The sequence below is a fragment of the Haplochromis burtoni genome, unplaced genomic scaffold (assembly GCF_018398535.1).
Source record: "Haplochromis burtoni strain Fernald_Lab_line unplaced genomic scaffold, NCSU_Asbu1 Contig_23, whole genome shotgun sequence".
Taxonomy (NCBI): Eukaryota; Metazoa; Chordata; class Actinopteri; order Cichliformes; family Cichlidae; genus Haplochromis; species Haplochromis burtoni.
The window spans coordinates 1,359,594-1,380,967 of record NW_024582384.1 but is presented as its reverse complement, the minus strand read 5'-3'; the positions used below and the strand labels follow the sequence as shown (position 1 = coordinate 1,380,967).

At 41.1% G+C, this 21,374-nt stretch overlaps 1 protein-coding gene across 12 annotated transcripts in view; it reads right to left on the bottom strand.

The window, feature by feature from the left end:
• cdk5rap2 (CDK5 regulatory subunit associated protein 2) overlaps positions 1–16,941 on the bottom strand; it is a 34,778-nt gene extending 17,837 nt beyond the window's left edge. For 6 of the 12 annotated variants that reach the window (XM_042218761.1, XM_014332091.2, XM_005917259.3 and 3 more), the window contains exons 1-15: positions 3,789–6,552; positions 3,528–3,650; positions 3,321–3,440; positions 3,137–3,229; positions 2,784–3,002; positions 2,471–2,641; positions 2,061–2,171; positions 1,845–1,982; positions 1,570–1,749; positions 1,267–1,461; positions 992–1,183; positions 682–811; positions 447–586; positions 242–358; positions 16–159 (exon numbers count right to left, since the gene is read on the bottom strand). In XM_042218761.1, coding sequence (XP_042074695.1) covers positions 16–159; positions 242–358; positions 447–586; positions 682–811; positions 992–1,183; positions 1,267–1,461; positions 1,570–1,749; positions 1,845–1,982; positions 2,061–2,171; positions 2,471–2,641; positions 2,784–3,002; positions 3,137–3,229; positions 3,321–3,440; positions 3,528–3,650; positions 3,789–4,826 — 3,111 coding nt within the window. In that variant the 5' untranslated portion in view covers positions 4,827–6,552. The other 6 variants (XM_005917262.3, XM_042218764.1, XM_042218765.1 and 3 more) reach the window with 6 other exon arrangements.
• Between the last annotated feature and the right edge of the window lie 4,433 nt (positions 16,942–21,374).

The following is a 21,374-nucleotide window of genomic DNA, read 5'->3' as shown; positions in this document are numbered from 1 at the left end:
GCAGGTCATCTTTACTTCTTGCTGGCTGTCTCCACCGATCATGGTACTCTCCCTCTGTGGAAGCACAGGCAGGGACCTCTCCATTCCACAGACAATGACGTGATCCTGGGTATGATCAGGCCGTGTGTGGCCTCTCTGACTGAGGCGCTGCTGGAGAACCTGCTCAAAGTCAAAAGTTAAACATCAGAAGAAAAACTCCTTCACTTGCTGACACAACTTTGACACTGTGTGGAATCCTTACACTGATAATCTCATCCTTTGTCTTTAGAGTTGCAGTGAGGGACTCAATATTAGCAGCCTGACCTTCACTGTGACCCTCCAGCTCAGATAGCGCTGACTGAAGCTCAGCCAATGAAATCTAGAAATTGGGATGTAGGGAATTATGATTGACACTTTTAAGAACTGTATCCTATTATGGATTAATTAAATGCTTCTAACTCACTGACCTTCAGTTCATTTTCCCTTTTCAGTGCTTTGTTCAGTGCTTCAGTTTTCTGTGCCAGCTCCCTCTTCAGGACGACCACTGTTTTCTTGGAAAGTGGATTGTTCTCCTGGCTGTCTTCGCTGTTTCTCCTGGACAGCTCAGCTTCAGCACAGACAAAACAAAGTCAAACGTAGCACCAACATGCAGTCTACCTTTAAATAACCTGCGCGAGGGTGTTACAGGTCTAAATCCATTACCTTCCCTCTCGTCCAACTTCTCTTGCATGATTTGAATACTTTGTCTGAGATTCAACACTTGATCTGGCTCTGCTTTCTGCCTCATCTCTGCCAGAAACTGGTCTCTCTCCTGACCACGCTGAAGAAGCTTCTGACAGTTTATAAAGATATAAAATCAGCACATTCAAATTTTTACAGGTAATATCTTAAAACACGTTCAAAACAGGGCATAGAATTGGGGGGCAGAATGTGTTATTCTCTTTGGGAGTTTGGATTTCCACATACAGTATTTTACAGCTGAATGGCTGTGCTGTATCTCACAGGATCTTACGTTAATAAGGCTGTCTTTTTCAGCAAGCAGGGCTTTGAGCTGCGCGGTCTCTAAATAACTCTCCTGGGCTGTTGAGGAGCTTTGCTTCTCAGCAGTGGCAAGCTCCTGCTGCCTATCAGACAGCTGCTTCTTCAGCTCCTGAATCTCTTGAGCACGCTCAGACAACATGCGATTGTAGTGCTCTGCAGACTCCTGGAGACGACAAAGAGTCAAAGTTAATAGTGTTAGCGTTGTTTGTGCACACTCTGTCGTGCCCTGTTGTCATAAATGCTAACCTTCAGAAGTTGGTCTTTGCTGCTAATTGTAGCAAACAGGCTTTCTACAGCACTCTCATTGTCAGCAACCAGTCTTTCCCTGGCCTTGACAGCTTCAGCCAGCATGGCTTCTGTGACCTTTAACCTTTGGCCCATCTGTTCAGCCAAATCACGCGCATGGCTCTGTGACTGGTTCAGCAATGATTCAGACATTTGCTACGGACAGAGGGGGGAAAAATAAGCACTGAAATACAAATGACATAAACCAGAACAGTAAAAACTATAAGGAACCTGGCCTTAATGAGTGACTATTTGTCAGCCAACCTCCATATCCTTTGTCTTGCCCTCCAGGGAGAGCTGCAGCTGGCTAATGATGGAGTCCTTCTCCCTCAGTGATCTGTTCAGGTTGTCTTCCACATCTTGCTTGGCTCTTTGTAGGTTCTTTAGGGTACTTGCAAGATGCTGCAGCTCTGCATCCTTCTCCTTAATCAGACTGTCAAAATTCTGCAAAGAAAGGAGTAGAAAGGAGTATGCATAACACTTAATCACAACTATGTGATTATCAATCAATAGAAAAGATCCCAGTTCCAGATACTTACATTGATAGTTTCTTCATTATGAGACAGCAAGTTGTTGAGTCTTTCTAGGTCTCTTTCTTTTTCCCTTAGTAACAGCTGCAGGTGGTGTATCTCATTGTCTTTTTCTTCAATAGCAGCAAATTTCTCATCAAGTGCTTGCTGTAAGAGAACAAACAAACATGTCAGAAACCAGGCAAAGTCACCATGGTTAAAAGATTGCAGTGAAGGAATACCCACCTCCAAAGCCTTCTCCTTTTCTTTCAACCTTTGCCGCAGTTTGGAGAGAATACTGTCGTTACTTCCTGGACTTTTGCTCTGCTCAAAGTCTCTGACCATGTTCATGTATTCCTGACAAACACATAAAAACAATGTTACTAAAGAAGAACTGGATGCCACTTTGGAGCACCAACTTCTCTTTGGCTCTGATTGCTTTCATGACATGCTTATAATCCAGCTGACAGGCTTTACTGCTAGCTAACTGCTCTCCTATGATTACTGTTTTATCATGTGTGGTGGCTCGAAACAGCAGTAATGAGCTAAAATTCAATTTTTACACATACTTAGGCTAAGTAAAAAAGGAAGCAACTCATTTTTTTTTATCTTTTGAGCTAAAGTCTGTCTGCATAAGTTTAGTGATGATGTGTCACCTGTAGCTGCTGCTCTTTATCAGCCAAGGTGGATGTGAGACGCTGGATGGTGACCTCATGGGCCTGCAGCTTTGTTTTGGTTTGGTCCAGCAGCTCTTGGTACTGCTGCTCCAGAGCACTCTCCCTTTCCCCGATCTCCCCACTCAGCTTTTTCAGCTGATTGTGTAAATCCTTGTGGAGGAAATTATAATAATGTCACACAAAAGTCAATATTTAAACAGATAATGAAAAATCAACACAACAACAAAACGATTAAGAGGAGAATGCCTGCTCCTTTTATTGTGGATACAGTCCTGTCATCCTCCTATCTTACATTAAGCGCTTTGTCTCCTTTCTTTTTCTGTTGTTGCAGGTCCTCCAACTCCACCTCAAGCTGATCCTTTGCCTGCTGTAAGTCAGCCAGCTCTTGCTCCTTCCTATCCAGTGCTCGCTGCAGTTTTTGGGCTTCAAGCACCTTGGTGTGGTGTTCCCCCTGTAATTGGGCCAGCTCTGTTTGCTTTTCCATTAATAGGTTTTGGTGTTCCTCTGCTCCCTGAAGGAGAAAAAAAATATTGACTTCTATCTGTTTAAGGCATATATAGAGCAGGGTACACATTGTGGTAACAGTATTATGAGGAATATCTTTGTATAAAGTTTGGTTCTATATAAAAGGTGTATATAACATACCTGGTATTTCTGCAGTTGGGCTTTATGTGCTGCATCTCTAGCTTTGGCTAAAGCATCATCTCTGTCCTCAATCTCATGACACAGCTCAGCAATCTGCAATACAAAGACAAACAGGTTGGGCCTGAAACTTTGCATAATACAGAGAAGAGATACAATGACAATAACAAAGTAAGTAATAAATTACCTCTTTTTCCTTTTCTCTGAGGACCTGAGTGAGTCCCTGGATGGTTTTATCTCGCTTTAGAGCATTTTTCTTCTCGGAGTTTAGTTCATTCTCCTTCTCCTCTAACATCACTGACAGAGTCTGTTTACATGAAGCAGTTAGTGATTTCATACAGAGTAATAGATTAATACAATTTAGGGATATTTAATAGAGGAACATGTGAACTACCTTGTTCTGATTCTGGGAATCTTCCAGGGTTTTTGCCAGACTCTCACTGGTGCTTTTAACCAGGTTCAGCTCGTCCGTCAGCAGCTTATTGATCGACTCCAACTGATTAACATCACTCTTCTTCTTAGCAAGAGAACACACAAACAACAGAACAGGAGAAATGAATTAGAGAAGTGTGTTTATCAACAAACGTACTTGGGACAGATCATTACCAGTGCTACAGTGGTTTGCATAGATGGTGGGATTACTGAAATGAACTACCTTCACTCTGACAGGAGTGTATTCATCATCAAATTCCTCTGAAAGGTCATGCAGAGACTTCAGATCTACTCTATGTTTGCGCTTGGCTCGGGTGCTGACAGAGCCAGCATTTAACCTCTTCAAGACAGGGATGTGACATCCTGCTGGGGCAGACACCTGCTGCTTTGAGATGCAGCGCAGGATCTGAATCAGGTCAGAGATCACCGAAGGTTGACTTGAGGATCTTTGGAGCAGTGCTCTGGCCTGAGCCTTTCCTTCCGAGTCATCAGTGGCCCCATACCTTGCAAAAAACACCCTGGCCTCTCTCAGTTTTCGTTTGAGCGGAGGATCTGTCGGGGTGTCTGAGGAAAGCTCTCGATTCAGTGACTGCAGTGATGTGGAGCGGCGGCTGAATCCGGGTCTAGCCAAGGTTCCCTTACGCTGAATCAGGTCAAGGTACATACTTTGAGAACGGTGGCGTGTGCCCCAGAGCCCAAAACTTCTCATAGTGCTGTCCAGCCCCGCCCCTGATCCCAGCCTACTGCTCCTTGAGCTCAAACGTCCGGAGAATGCCCCTTTACTGACAATCCTATCCAGACTCACACACCTTCTCATGCGATTCTCCACATAACAACTTTCCCGGAACTGCAGTCCTTCATGAGCCACCTGACATGCAGCTTCATCATCAGGACTGCGGACCCCAGAAGAACTGAGCAAAGCCTTGGAGCTTGCATTTTCCCTCTCACTGCGCTCTGGGTTGTTTTTGTTGTAGATGTGCACGATGCACTGGATAAGGTGTTCCTTCTCTGCTTGCAGCTTTTGGATCTGATTGCCATGTTCCTCCTGCAGTTTGCCGATGTTTATATCAAACTGCACAACCTTCTCCAACCGGAACACACATTTTCCACAGAGGAACTCTCCATGCCCGTCACGAGTCACCTCTCTCCCCAGCACATGGGACAGGATGACTTGTAGCTTCCTCTTTCCCGATGAGCTGAAAATCCAGCGACACTGGCTTCCCACCAAACGGACACCACATATGCGACATGGATCCCTCATGGCACCTTAGATCTTCCACACTCGCCCACTTAAACTGAGTCCAAGAAATCTGTCAGTGACACACCAACTGTCTAGTGACTTAATGGCCATCAGCTCGCCAGACAGAGCCATCTATCATGTTCTCTCAATACACCAGCAAGCGTAGCACAGAGGAGAAAGACTGAGAGCAAAGCACTGTAAGCCCTAAGCCTCAATAATCCCCGCTCCCGCCTCTATTCCACTCTCCCTCATGCATGCAATCAAATCAACAAATCCTCTAGGACTGCTGCAGTGATCTGTGTTAGGGCCCATGCCAGACCATCTCTAGAAAACACTCTCCCAAATACCTTAAAAAAGGCATCAGACACAAAAGCTGGCACCAAGCAGGTAGTGATGGCATCAGCCAATCACTCTGATAGAGCTGATCCTTCCTGGCAGTACATGGAAGATTTAAGATTACAGAGTACTTTATGGTGACCGTTACTTTGCAATATTCCATTACATCTTTAACTTACAAAAAGTCAAGCATCAAGTCTGTCAAGCATCCCTGATAAACAGGTTTTTCCCCAGTGTTGCAAAATCCTTTACAATGAATGGAGCACATTCAACTGTTTAGCCACAGCTCATGAACACCTCTTGCCTACACCATTTTTCCACTTACTAAAGAAAGAAAGCCAATAACAATCCCCGGAGGAAGCGTCTTCAGACAGCAAACTAATCCAGCCTTAACCCTATGGCCCGAGTCTTACGCCAACGCCTAAAGAGGAACCATGGACACTGCCCAGCTAACAGCTTTCTATTTTACACGTCAGCAACACAGCAGCCTGCACAACACTGTGATTAAATGAGACACATTCTCTCTACGCAGTCATTGCTTCTAAGTGGATAAAATATGCATTTGATATTTAACATCTGTGCAACACTAAAATACATCACTTTACCACCATAATTAATTATTTTTGTTTGACATTTCAATGTTAAAAAAAGCAAGTGTCAACTTAGTACTAGTAGCATCATTAGTCAAAGGCTTTACAACCAGCCACTACACAGATGCATTTTTTTACACTTTACTAGATGCAAACTTTCAGCTTTTTAAATGAAGCTTAAGTTTTTTTGTGAAATTGTCAGAAATACTACAACAAAAGTAATAACACCTTCACACTAGAGCAGGGAATTCATTTGAAAAAAAGAAATATGGAAAAAAAAAGAATCCTAGACACACATTTTACACATTTCAACTATCAAACCAGCAACAGATGCAGAGAAAAGTTTCTGTGAGCTTAAATGATCTGACACATGAAATGATTGTTAAACAAAAAAAGCTTTCTGTGTGTGGCTTACCTATTACAACAAAGCAAAATAACAAGGCAGGAACACATACAGCAAAAAAAGGTACTTTTGGCTGCTCTCTTATTTCCCAAGGGGTTACCACAGCAGCTGGATCTGCATGTTTTGATCTGGCATAGATTTTTAGGGCAGATACCCTTCCTCATGCAACCCTCCTGTTTATTCAGGCTTGGAACCAGTGTTAGTAATACAACATCTTGTGACCACCCTGAGCTATGAGTGGGGACTTTTGGTGTGTAAGGCAATTGTGTTAACCATTACACCAGGAAGCAAAGGAAGAATGAAAGCTCTAAAAAAGTTTAAGAATCAGACAAAAAACAGGAAAGAGATTCTAAGTAGCCAACTGCAGTCTGTGCCATTGCAGAGTAGTTTAAGGTAGTTTGTTCTGTATCAAAATAAAACCAACCTGATGGTCCGGCTGAGTTTTATCTCTCTCTCTATCAAGCTCGTCCCTCAGTGCCTGTAAACAGTGAGAGTTCACTTAAATATTGCTTCATATTGGAAGCAGTGTAGAAACTAAGTAAACATATTCAAAAGTATTTAAGTAGCCTATTATTGCTGTAAATGACAAAAACTAAATATATGCACAAAACCAGTAAGCCACTGATCTCTGAGGCATCACTGAGAAAAACCTCTTAAATTTCACATCTTTATGAACATGTAAGCTTCTCACCTTAAGCTCTTGATCTTTATCGGCTATAAGAGCAGATAGCTGTTTAACAGTGTCGGCCGATGGAGCATCTGTCTGCCTGTCTCTGCTGTTTCTCTGATGGATCACAGCATCCTGGTTCTTTAAAGTGATCTTCAGCTGCTCAATGATACTGGGATGAGTAGAAAATGTTGAAAATGCTAAGGTCTTTCTCCAAAAATATATTTTTCTGTATATACACATCGTCTGGGTTTTTTTTTTGTTTTAATTTGTCCCTACTTGTCTTTCTCCTGCAGAGCCTGCTGCAGATCTTTGACGGGGCTGAGGACTGGACCAGTGGTTAAAGTGCTGGGTGGACCCAAGGCTTGGAGCTGCTTCTCCATGTTTATATTCTTAAGTTTCTCCTGCTCAGCGATGGCGGCCATCTTTTCAACCTCTTCCTCTGCTGTTCGTAAACACTGCCATGATGCAAAAATGCCAAAAAACACAAAAGGCAACACAATTATCACCAAAACAAGTGAAACTAACAGCAGACACAATTTGGCTAATATGAACACTGAACCAAACAAAATATACAGTGAACTGCAATATCAGGATTTGAAAATTAGCGCTATAATGTCACTCACCTGTTCTAGGTCAGCTATCCTCTTGCTAAATGCATCTCTGAGTGCATCCATCTCCCTCTGAGCTTGCTCTTTCACACGCTGGGGTTCTCCCGATTCTCGGCCAGCCAGACTCTCCAGCGCTTTACTGATGAGCAGTCACGTACAAGAATAAGTTTATCAGCCTACATATTTCTTAAATACTGACTCGCATTACTTTGTGCTGCCATTTATGTATGTCTGAACCAGTGTTAATTTTGTTGACCGATAAGGTTTTGTTTTTTTTCTTCAGACAAAAACAGAGCGACAACTATTTCGCGAACAAAAGTACTAACACTTTTGTCAACAAATAAAAACCAGGTAAATTATCAAAAAGAAACGAGATCCAATCAGAACTAATTAAGTTGTGTCAAAATGCGGGATGAGTTGAGAATAGGGCTGCCACGATTTGTCGACTAGTCACGATTACGTCGACTATCAAAATCGTCGACGACTGATTTAATAGTCGACGTGTCGTTTGAAGCTTTGTAAGATCGCAAAAGACGCAGGAATAAGTAGCAGGATTTAAGAGTGTAATAACGGACTGAAACAGAAGATGGCAGCACTGCATGTACAAGGATGCCAGCTGCCGTTAAACCCCGAAGAAGAAGAAGCAGCTGTGTCCCAGAATTCATAGCGCGGCCCAGCTTAGTTTCCAACAATGGCGGTAGCTAGTTAGTTTTAATATTACTCTTATTATTCTTTCTGGGTCACAAAATAAACGTTTAACATATTTTCAGGCGAGAATGTAGCTGTGTAAACCTCAAATATCGGCTCAGTTTATCAGGACACCACATATTTTCAAAAGCGCTCCGACGTTTTCGGAGACGTCTGTTACCCACTAGCTCGATAGCTAGCCGGGGGCTAGGTCACTAGCGCCGTGAGAACACCGGACTCCCGGCAAATTGTTTTCAAACCCACCGCCGTCTTTCGCGACTCAGGTTAAATATATATGAGTCACTTAGATAAATTAAAAATGTTGTTGTTTGGCTTTTTTTTTTTTTTTTTTATTTTATTTGTTCCTTACGGAGCCCCCCAGGGGACATGGAAAAAAAAAAAATTAGGGAGGAAAAAAAAAATTAAGACGGACTTTTGCGAGATCTCGCAAAAGTATTGCGAGCGCTCGCAAAAGTATTGCGAGATCTCGCAAAAGTATTGCGAGCGCTCGCAAAAGTATTGCGAGATCTCGCAAAACTCCAACAATGGCGGCAGCTACTTAGTTGTAATATTACTCTTTCTGGGTCACAAAATACACTTTTAAGATATTTTGAGGCGTGAATGTAGTTGTGTAAACGTCAGATACCTGCTCGGTTTACAAGACATCACATATTTGCAAAAGAGCTCCGAGGTTTTTGGAGATCTGACACCCACTAGCTCGAAGCTAACGGGAGGTCGAGACCTACTACAGCCGGGAGGAACACCGCTTTCCCGGCACATCGTGCCTCGACCTCCCGGTCGGCTTCGAGCTGGCGGCCTCCGAAGAATGCGGCTAAAACTTTTGCGAGATCTCGCAATACTTTTGCGAGCGCTCGCAATACTTATTGCGAGATCTCGCAATACTTTTGCGAGCGCTCGCAATACTTTTGCGAGATCTCGCAAAAGTCCGTCTTAATTTTTTTTTTCCTCCCTAATTTTTTTTTTTTCCTCCCTAATTTTTTTTTTTTTCCTCCCTAATTTTTTTTTCTCCCATGTCCCCTGGGGGTCTGTTCCTGAGTAAATCGGTTTGGCTGAGATTAAAGTTATAGTTTTTACACAGCTGAATAAACGTCAAGCAGACAGCTGATTATCAGAAGTGTGAGATGCTGGAGAATATACTCCGGTGTCCTGTTATATTTTAGATAGCAAGGAGTTTATTAAACTTTACCGAAACAATCTGCAAATTTCATTAAAATTGAATAAACTATCATCTTGTCTTTATTTTTAGTTAGCACCTTAAAAGCTTAAAGCTGTAAGCTAATGATAGTTATATAAGAGCAGATGCTGCTGGTGCAATAAGCTGTAGTTTTACGTCCAGTGGATGATGATCTGATTAGTCGACTAATCGCATAAATAATCGGTGACTAGTCGACTATCAAAATAATCGTTTGTGGCAGCCCTAGTTGGGAAGTAATCCAATCAGCAGTGATCTAAATTATAACTAAAACTAAGTGATGTTTTAGTGAAAAGACTAAACGTCAATCAAAAAAATCATACTGTCAAAATTAACACTGGTCTAAATGGCATCATGTGTGACTAGCAAAAAACCGAATTAAGAGAATGACACATACGATGCAGACACGAGTAACTCTTGTTTCTCTGCGAGCTCTCTCTTCATCGACTCCAACTCCACCTTCAGCTCAATATTCTATAAACAGACAAAATTTCAGTAAAAACCTCCCATCTGGAGTCATCTCAAACACCAAAGCACAAAAACAAGGCTGGGGAAGCTTCCTCTTAAAGATGACATTTTTTAAATGACACTTTGGGTTAAATGTGCTCACTTAAACAAAGCTGCCACCATAACAATAGTTGAAAAAAGACAAGACAGCTGTTCCAAGGTCATGAATGCAAGATGCTGGCTGAATAAAATCCAGCTGCTGTTGCTCATGTTGTGATCTCATTTCAAACTTGAGGGGAAACACTGAGTCACATGAAGCTTTGCAGGGAGTGGTGTCAGACAAATGTAAGACATTCAGAGTAATGCACGTTTTGTAACACTAAAATAAATACAACACCGTTCTGAATATGTCCTCAGTGGAGTCATCACATTTCTGCTGCATGCGCTCCTCCATGAAGTAAATGCGCAGCTTCAGGTTAAAGTTCTCTTTCTTCAGAGCTGTGATTTGCTGGGGATCAATGTAAAAAAAACAAACATAAATATGCAATCAGGCAGTTGAACAACTGATGCATTTCTAACTTTCATCGAGCTGCAATTTAATTTGCATTTCCTTGATTTATTTTAAATGCAAAGAAAACAAGTTGAGAGAAAGAATTGGGCTCAAAGAAGAAATATGAGCACTTCATTTATCAAAAAAAGCTACCCGACATGTTTACACTGCAGAAAGGGGCCGTGTGTGTATAGTTATTTTTAAAATGCTTATGTGTGTGAAGTAGACTGTGCATCATTGTGCTCTAGGCTCAGAACAGCATACATCTGGTAGTGGGGGTTGGGTGGACAGTCAAAGGGAGGAGTCAGAACTCTGAACCCCTTTGTAAAAACCTCTAATCATGCAGGCCAGACAGCACGGGCCCGAAATTTTCAAGCAAGCATTCCAATCAAATGCTGAAATATTGACTTCAGCCCACCTCAATCCTCCTTCTCCTCCTCTTGCACAAAAACTGCATCACTAAATTTCCTTAAATGGTCAATGTGGTTTGGTTTTCGGCTGAATGGAGAATCAGGTTTTTATCCTGTTTGTTGTACAGGAGGGAGAGTTGACTGCCTCATCCAGACAGCTTATTCTCTGAAGCTACTCGTTAAAAAGCTGTAAATATACAACTTACTGCAAGAAGACAGTATCACCACATAACCTATATGCAACATACAGAACAGAAAGTTGACAGAAATCACTTACATTCTCATAGTCCTTCATGGTGAGAGCTTTAACAGGGGACATTTTTTCAGGGAAGGATGGAGCTGTAAAAACATCAAGAAAGCAGTTTTACTAAAACGAGTCACAACTGTGAGTATAGGCTGCATAGCTCAAAGAATCTCTCCTGCTTTCAAGAATAAGTCATACTTGCTGCTTTCACATTTATCCTCACTCTGTTTATGTTGGAGAGATAAGAGACACAGAAAGGAGTTTTCACTGCACAGGCATCAGAGATGGACGAGCTCCCTGAGAGCTGCCCTGTTGAGACCAGTTGAAACAGCTTACAGCTGATCATGTAACACTAGTCAACAACAAACTTCACAACACAAACTCCTGATTCATCATTTGCTGCTGCTTCACAAGACAGCCTCTGTTACACATCACTCTTAAAGTACTACTTACTTGTTTATGTTCACATTATTTCAAAAGTTTAGAGAAATTATGTTGATTTTTGTTGCCTAGTGTATTCAATGAAAACATAGCTCTGAAGCTCTATAGTGGGGTTTATTATTATGGTAAAACCATTAGCTGTTTTCACACATGCACAGTCTGGTTTAGTTCCAACCTGATTCTTCTGACATTTTCAGGAGTTCATTCAAAAATATACTTCAGGACGAGCTTTATTTTACTGGATTTTTCACTAAGATATAATTACTGCTTAAAGACTACTTCAAACTACTGCAGCAAACAAACACTAAATTAGCTTTCTTAAAACATTAATGCACTGTTTACTTCATTAGGGTTTTTTTTCTCCAAATAAAATACTACTTATGACATTGTGGGTGTCCATCCACTCATAAGAGCGTCCATTCATTTTCTAATAAAGATTTGTTATTAGGAAAGCTGTGGACAGCTCCAAGACTTGATAAACACTCAATAACTATGGACTCCTCTAAAACTGAATGGAGATGTGAAACGAAGTTAATTGATGTCTGCAGAGCAGGGGAAGGCTAAAAAAAGATATCAAAGTGCGTTCAACATGCAATTTCCTCTGTCTGAATTGTCATTAAGAAATGGCAGTTAAGGGAAACTGTGGGAGTCAATAAAAGCTCAGGAGGAGAAAAGCTTTCTGACAGGATAAAAAATTCTGGGCAGAAAGAACAAGGAAACCTTCAGTTTCGCTGCAAAATGCATGTAACAGGGATATACTCAGTGGTAAATTCTTTTGTGCCTTTCAGCTCTTTTGTAGACTATTTCTGAACACAGAGCCAGCACAAAATTGATGTGACCTTCAGATAAACACTGGCTGCTGCCAAAGGCAAAAGTCATTTCATTCGTATAGTCAACAAGGCTGATATTAATGCTCAGCCTATATTAGTGCATATTTAATGTGCAGTGGTTTAGCTTTAGTTGACCTGTTCACACTTTACTGGTGTTGATGCACCAACAGCGAACAAGAAAGAATTATTAAAGCTTAGGAAAAAAGAAAACAGACGAATCTGTACGATTCTGGATGTAATGCTATCTCTAAACTATCAGCTATTGTCTCACAGTCATTTAGCTTTCTGATTAGATTATTTAAAGTTTCTCTACATTGGTAAACAATGATCGGGGCAAGGAACAGGAAGGCTTCAACTCGATATCTGTTATGCAAATATTTGGCTACAGCGGAAGCCCCAAAACACTGGCCACGGTCCCCAAAGGCCAAGTTAGGAACCAAGTAGTTCCAGGACTGCATAATGACTAAAAGTATGGTTACATAAAAAGAGCACTTGTGATACCAGAAAGATTGCACAGACAGAGAGAAGAAAGGAATCCACTAAGTCAGTAGTGTTAAACTCCAAGCCTCGAGGGCCGGAGTCCTGCAGGTTTTAGATAACACCCTGGGTCAACACACCTGAATGAAATGATTAGCTCATTACCAGGCTTCTAGAGAACTTCAAGACATGTTGAGGAGGTAATTCAGCCATTTGAATCAGCTGTGTTGGATCAAGGACACATCTAAAACCTGTAGGACACTGGCCCTCAAGGCCTGGAGTTCAACACCTGTCCTGTGCACTACGTATTAGCAAAATCTGGACGCAAACATCATCCAATCAGTCAATTCAAACAAAAAAAAAAAAACATCACAGAAGCCATTATATAACTGAAAGTTTGCCATAAATATAGCACAAGCTTAAGCTTATTTGTTTGACTGCACAATCACCTAACCTGAACATGAATACATCACTCCATGAAGTTATGTGCACAAAAAGTCTGGGGAAAAAAAAATAATTTACTAGCTGCAAAAAACATTTGCAATATCTGCTATTTACATATCGTGCATGCTAGAGTTATTTCTGTTATTTGTTTTCAAGTATTTAAGTGAATAAAAGGTAACGGCGCCTTAAAATTTTAGGAATGCGGTTTGTTTTGAATATGGAAGCCTATCCAAACCCATGGGCTCATCTATAAAACTGTTGTGATGTTTAAACATCTGCAGGTGCTGCTGAAAAAATGTATTTCACTTTATTTTAGATAATAAAACATTTGCTAACAAGAACAGTCGTTTTATCCAGTCGTCAAAACAGTGTTATTGTTTGTGTCTGTCTGAGCACTGCAAAACAGTCGGAATATAGGTCAGATGCTGACCTATATCTATAAATTAACCATTTATTGGCTTGTGTGTATAAATCTAACTCTGTGTATATTTTTGGCATACATCAAGAAGAAAGTATAAATGGGATTAGCTTATTATCATCATCCAGCTATTCCCTCATCACAGCTCTGAAAACAAAAGCCATGGGGTGGGTGACAGCAATGATTCAGCAATGGTATTAATTAATACACATGAGACGAACACACCTGAGCATGAAAAATGAACAGGGAGGAGAACAAAAGAGAATCTTACTGTACCTGACATGCTGTCTGCAGAAAATTCTTCAGCACCTATGGAATCAGGCAGCCGGCAGCTGGGGACACAATCATTTGTTATTCATGCAGCCGAGTCACTATGAATATCTGACTAAATATCACTGTCACACTCCCAACATATTTAACAAAAAAAAATGCATATTTAAAAAAAAAAAAAGAAAAAAAAAAAAGAACTAAAGCTCTCAAACACAGCAGACACCGATTCATGCGTTTCAGAAAAACACAAATTCATGATGTTCACACATTACTCACGCTGGCCAGTTCCACTGAGCCCCAAGGATGCTCCATAAATAGCTTAAGAATGATTCTCTGCCTTATTTACATCCACTATGGTAGAGCTGCCTTTCTGTGTGTGTGTGTGTGTGTGTGTGTGTGTGTGTGTGTGTGTGTGTGTGTGTGTGTGTGTGTGTGTGTGTGTGTGTGTGTGTTGTGTGGTGTGGGACCATGTGCCAGTGGCAGCCTGGAAGACAGAGAAACCAATGGATGGAGATGGCTTTCATTTGTGCACAAGCAGAGCACTGTGGCTCTGATCAGCTAAGCGTCACACAGTGATGGGACGGTGGCGTCACTCACTGACACAGTATAATACACCAAACACCAGCAACACACACATCTGGAACCAGGAATGCACCGCTGCACCACAACCGGGCATACCAATAACTATCATGTGCATAAACAGGAACATGAACTATCTGGGCCCAGGTTCATGTTCCTCCACCCTGACCTTTGCATGGAATAGCATGAAGTTCAGCAGTGAATAACTTCCTCCAAAACCTCTCTGCATTAGAAAAACCACAGTGCTACTGCTTCTTCGTTGAATTCCCCTGAGTTGATTTACAATTCTAATCAGACAAATATATTAAAATATTTTGTCCAGGTTCAGTCCTTTTCCAGGCTTTCTGGGACTCTGTGGAGACTGAATGTCCCTGCTATAAATAGGCTGTTTATTGCTTCTAAAGTTTCAGACTCAAACACAATGACACTGCTCTTTCCCATCTTTGTTTTGAGGAACGGGTACATTACAGTGATTTAACGAAGATCCGACGTCAACTGAAAATAGTTATTATTATTATAATTTAGAATAGCAAATCACAGCTGATGCAATTCAGCAACCAGAAAACAAATCGGTCAAATACTGCTTGTTCATGTGCATGTGCATGGATAAAAGGAACACAGTATCCCTCCACAAACACACTGAAGGTCGGTAAAACTCTGCTGACAAGTATTGCATCACTGAGGTTTCACATGCCAAGAAAAACCCCTTCCTGTGTAAATGCAGAGGAAGCACTCTACAGCAACAGCGTAAAGCAAGAGCCATAAACACGTAAAACAACTTCCAAAAACAGCATCTCACATTAAACCTTCCCATAAAGAAGCCAAGACATTAACACTGACCCCTTTGAGTGTTTTTGACAGAGTTTTGACAACGGTTCAGTTGTAGTAACCCCTCCAGCACCCAGTGGAAACAATGTAACAGCATGTAAACAGTGACTTCCTCTTTTTCTCACTTTGTTCAGCTGCTACTGGAAATCATGAACGCGGCTAAGCTCACGCACAGTAATTATAAAAAAAAAACCCCACAACATTAAGTCGAGCAAGGTCACAATTTCGAAACTAAAAGACTAAAGTGAGTCGGGTTTCAGAATTACCCAACAATACACACCACACATATCAGCTGACATCTTGAATTACTGAGGTACGCTTACCACCTGGATGAAAGCTTTTCCACCAAACACAAGCTGTGCCAGGTCCTTAAAAGGGAAACTAACAAGGGGACACTAAACGCATTAAGGCAGAGATGCGAAAACTAGCTTATCTGTAAGAATGAAAAAGAAACAGTAAACTAGCTACATTGTTCAGCACTACCCAGGAAGAGCACAGTGCAGCAAAGCTAATGATGAACGCTTCACCTACCACAATCACGCTCTTTCTCCACGTAACGGAGAGCACGCGGGAAAAAAGGAAAGGAAATAAATATAAAAATGTTAACTCTTCATTTTGTGACAATAGTGGCGGAGACGCCGCTAATGCAGTCTGACAGTGCTTCTCATAATTTCCGCTTTCTTTCACTCTCTGCATGACAGCTCAACACGTCGTGCTGCCACTCGCGGCAACATCACAGCAACATCGACAGAGCTGAATATGATTCGTAACCGTGCCACAAGCAGTGGTCAGTACAGAGCATCCTTTCTGGACCAATGTTCACAGACTATCAATTCAACCCCCCCCCCCCCCCCTTCATTGGCATTTTCTTCCCAGCTAAACGAAACGTTACTACCGTTAGGTACGCATTTACTGGACTTCGATGTTAACTGTTTATATGAGTAGTATTTTTCCAAATAGTGTGTATGTCAATATGACCTGCTGCAGACAGACAAGCAACTTAAAGTGGGAAAAACTGTGTATATAGCAATTATCTATGGCAATTATATATTTAGTAGCTTTTGTTTTGTTTCCGTTATTTCCCCAGCACATTTTCATAATCAAATCTATATTACAGATGGCTACTACAACATGGAAGCATAATTTTACATGTACGTATGATCCCCTAAATAGAAGATGACCTAATATTGCTACACCCAAATTATAAAACAGACGTTTCTTGTTAAACCTACAGTAATAAAAGCTAAGCAAAGACATTTTCGCAGACGACTGTTAAAGAACTTCATTTAGTATCGTTGTGTGTCTAAAACAATACAACTCGAGAGCTTTGGTCTCATAGGCAGGCCCAAGCAGCGGAAACTATGTAAAATATTGTTTTCAGAAGAGCTAAAACATACAGTAACGCTCATACACGCTAGCGTTAGCCCGCTAGCTTTTGTTGACTGTTTTACCTTCCGTTGATGTCAACGGGGAGCGTCACATCGTCCCCCACGACGGAATCCATAATTGTGGTTCACTTATTGTTTGTTCTCGCCAAAGCAATATATCATTTTACCGACTGGACGCAGTGTAAAGTTCAAAAAGCGGGACGGAATTCAAAATAGTCCAGGCTACCGCCATCATGATATGGTAAACGTCACCATTGTGCACGTTGGAAACTGGTGCTGCCTTTAGGCGCTGCAGGAAATATTTGTAACGAAACCTAGCCTGTGATACACCGAAATGATTCGTATTATGATGTAAAGTTACAACAAGCCAGACTGTGTTTTCTTCTTATTTTAAGCTCCATGTTAACATTAGTTCAAAATACAGTTAGGTTCAAGATAATTATTGTTAATGACCTCAAAGTGGGGATATTTTTTCGAGCAGGTCGAAAGGCAGCATGGAGCTGGGTGGATATAGAGACAAAGCGATTGGCCAAAGCAAACACCGTGGGAAGGTTCATAAAGGCTCAAAAATACACACGCTGTCAGCTTGGATGTTTTTTTTCCCAACTGTCATTCAGCCAAAGGTATATTTCTGTGCTCGACAACTCCATTATTGGAAAAGACGACTTTTTAATTATATTACCCAATAATCCGTATCCTGTTGACTTAGTATTGATCCAAAACTTCCACTTTTGGATCATTACCAAGATTGATTCAAAAGAGAAAGCGCCAGCATTGATCTAAAACTGTAAGTTTGGATCAATGTTGGCGCTTTCTCTTCCCGAGAGCGCATTAAGACTAAACTAATTTTACTAAACTCCAAAAGGAAATGAACCAGATGACAAATTTGTGTGTTTTTCCGCATATTTACTAGGATGGTAAAAACATCCTTTAGGATGATTTATATGTGTGTGTGGTGAGTGGGACGCCGGGTGTGTTGCTTGATGCCGCAGCATAATTAACATTTGCTCCACTAAGTGGGCTAATTACAACATTTAGTTAAACGACCTTACAGTAATGGCTTCAGTCTCTGTATTTTATCGTCCATGCAAGTTCTGAAAAACATCTATGCCCTCCCTTGTGTAAGCATCTGCTGCACATGAAATAAATCAGAGAACAATAGCGACAGCATGTGGTGTAATTCAAAACTTCAGGCTGTATTCATTATTATTATTATTATTATTATTATTATTATTATTATTATTATTATTATTATTATTATTATTATTATTATAGCTCAATCTCTAAAGGCTTTCAGTTCTTTGCGTGTCATTTGTTTTGGATTATGTTATTCATTCACATTTTGAGGTGAATTCATACAAACACAAAATGGACTAGAAATCACTAGATTATTTTCTTTTTCTATCAAAGCGCATTAGTGAAGAACGTTTTTCCACCATCAGAGAACTACGTGCTCTGGATTTGGAGGCCAAAATAAACTAATCCCTTTAACTTTTAAGGTTTCAAATATGTGGACATAGAAAAATCATCTGATCATCAGCCGGTCTTAAAATTGAGTAATTACAATCTCACATGAACATATTTATGGGTATTATCATGTCATTATCTAAAATGAGGGCGGCTGTGGCTCAGGTGATTGAGGGTGTCGTCTACCGATCTCTCCCTGGCTCCTCCTGTCCATATGCTGAAGCATCCTTGGGCAAAGTACTGCATCCATCAAAGTGTGAGTGTGTGAATGTTAGATAAACAGTGAATAGATATAGATAAAAAACACTGTATGAATGTGTGTGTTATTGGGTGAATGAGACTTTTAGTAGGAAGCACAGTGAATGCTCAAATTGAATAAAGGCTGGTATATAGATACCAGTCCATTTGCCAATTATTTATTTAAGAAAAACTAAGCCAAAATACAGAAGTGGTGTGAGATTCAATACACCTTCACTTTTTCCATTGAATTAGGAGGGTAAGTAGCAGCGTGGTGCTGCTAATCAAATGCATTTGATTAACTGATCATCAAAGGCGTGAGCACCTCTATAAAAACAAACATTTTAGCATTTTGCTGATGAAGAGCATTCAGGTGTGTGTTCACATAATGCCGTGGAGAAAAAATATCATCTATGACCAGTGTTGGGACTAACGCGTTATTAAGTAACGCGTTACAGTAACTACGTTATTATTGTGGTAACGAGCACGGTAACTAGTTATTATGCCAAAATCAGGAACGCGTTAGTCGTTACTGGGATTTAGATAGGCTCGTTACTCGTTACTTCGTGTGGTGGCTATCGCGGAGCTTCCACAGATTCAGTAACATTAGCAAGTGGTGGAGGCCAGCAGGTGGATGAAGGAAAAGGGACGCAGAAGGAAAAGAGACCCGAGGCGGCCGCCGGTCCAAGTGTGAACTGAACTTCAGGTAAGAAGTTATGACCTGCAGTCTCTCTGGGTCAGATATGAACCAAGTTTAGGTGGAGTTTATTTTCGTTATTCTGACTTTTTCCGTACTGCGTGCTAGCTAGCATGACGGAGTTTCTATACAGCTGGGTGGTGCTATGATGTTAACTGATGTTGAACTTTATTTTGTTCATAAGTTATTAGAGTTGCCAACCGTCCCGTCTGGTATTCAGAGAAAATATTACGCGTTTCTTATTGAGGTGAAAAGGAACAGTTTGTCCCGTAATTCAGCTACAATGAAAAAGGCACAAAGCTGGAGTTATTCTGTGTCTTTGCTGCACAGCTGCCTCTTCTTCTCTCATTCTCCCCCTCCCTCTCCTGTTTCTACTTCAATCATGAAACTGATCAATGATCAGCTGATCGGCTCTCTTGTTTGTTTATCGCTCACTTTGCGCCGAAAGAGGAAACCAGCGGATGTCGCGCTAAACAACAGCAGCACGTTTAAGCTTGATCAGCTGTTGTTAGAATTTATTTAATATTAATTTCTAGTATCAGCTGATGTTTGCTGGAGCCACAGCTGCAAAAAAGCTGCTGGTCATGATATGGTTTGGTTATCTGGTGAGAGGGAAACATGAAGATGAAACCGTTGTACTGGTAAATGCTAGGTGTCCTGTTACATATGGTTATCATCACTACGGAAAGCTCTGGAGGAACACAGGCTTTCGCTATATCGCCGCGTAAGAAATGTCAGGAATAGATAGGTGAGGTCCTTTATTACGCGTGACATGATACCGGTTCCCATGAGTCTCGAAGGGAAGTTATGAACTGTTTCTGAGAGACAAATAACCCAGGATCCTTTTTTAGGTAGCTGACAGCTGGTAACTGTGCAGGGGCGGGTCTAGCAAAGTGTTGCCAGGGGGCAGGTAGGGCATTAACAGGGAGAGGGGGGCACAAAGAAATACTTTTCTTTCTTATTCTCATTTAAAATGTCTAGCTTTTAAAAAATAATTATCTGAATCTTACAACAAACGATTGATAGATTGATGCATATATACCATCAGAACAGTGAACATCACTGTCACAACAGTGTTTATTTTCATTCAAAGGCTTTATGATTTTTCCTATAATGGTGGGCCGTCTCTAGTCAAAATGCCCGGGACGAATTTTTTGTCCCAGTCCAGCCCTGTATGCAGCTCATCTGCAGTCTGGTGTTCCTACATCTTCCTATTCAGAAGGCAGAATTTCCGAGTTCTGAGTACAATCGAAAGCACCACGACTGCAGTTTTTGTGTTGGATGTAAAAGGCGCACATGACGCTGTGACGTAGGCTAGAATCATGGCAGCAGTCAATGACGGTCCAGGCGTGGGATTTCTCTCGTGGAAATATGCACATTATCTTTTCCTTTCTATTGGTAGGTGGCACAGTGCACTGTGGCAAGTAAGCAAGCTAGAAGACTGGCAAAGTTATGGAAGAAACACATTAACAAGAGAATTCTGAGTAAAACCAAAGTTACTTTCCCTAGTAACTAGTTACTTTGAAAGTAACGAGTAACTTGAAGTAACTGAGTTACTTTTGAGAGAAGTAACTAGTAATGTAACTAAGTTACTATTTTAAAGTAACTTACCCAACACTGTCTATGACAAGAGAAGCGATTATTGCTGCCCATCAGTCTGTGAAGGGTTATAAGGTTATTTCCAAATCATTTTACAGTCAGAACAATTGTGGAAAATATTCAGGACATGTCAGTCTTACCAGGAGTGGAAGTTCAGCAAATTGACCCCAAAGTTAGACCATACAATCTTCAGAGAAACCGCAAAAAACCTGAACAACTACATCTCAAACTCTAGAGGTTTTAGTTAGCAGGCAGTGCAGTGAGAAGAAGATTGTAGTGATTGTTTGAACGAACACGGCAGCATTGCTGAGGTTTGCATGGTTGCATCTGAACTGTGCAAACCACAAAATGACTGGAACAATGTCTTTTTCAAAGATGACAACAAAGTGGACATGTTTGGCCATAATGCATAACACCATGTTTGGTAAAAACCAAACACAGCATATCAGCACAAACACTTTATATCTACTGTAAAGCATGGTGGTGGACGGGTGATGATTTGGACTACCATGGGTCCAGGGCACCTTGGAGTCACTAAGTGCACCACAAACTCCTCTGTATAGCAAAGTATTCTGGAGTCAAATGTGAGGCCATCTGTCTGACAGCTAAAGCTTGTCTGGAACTAGGTCATGTAAAAGGACAATGGTCCAAACCACAGCAGCAAATCTACAACAGATTGGCTGAAGAAGAAAAGAATCAAGGTGGTGCAATGTTTCAGTCAAAGAGCTCAACCTGG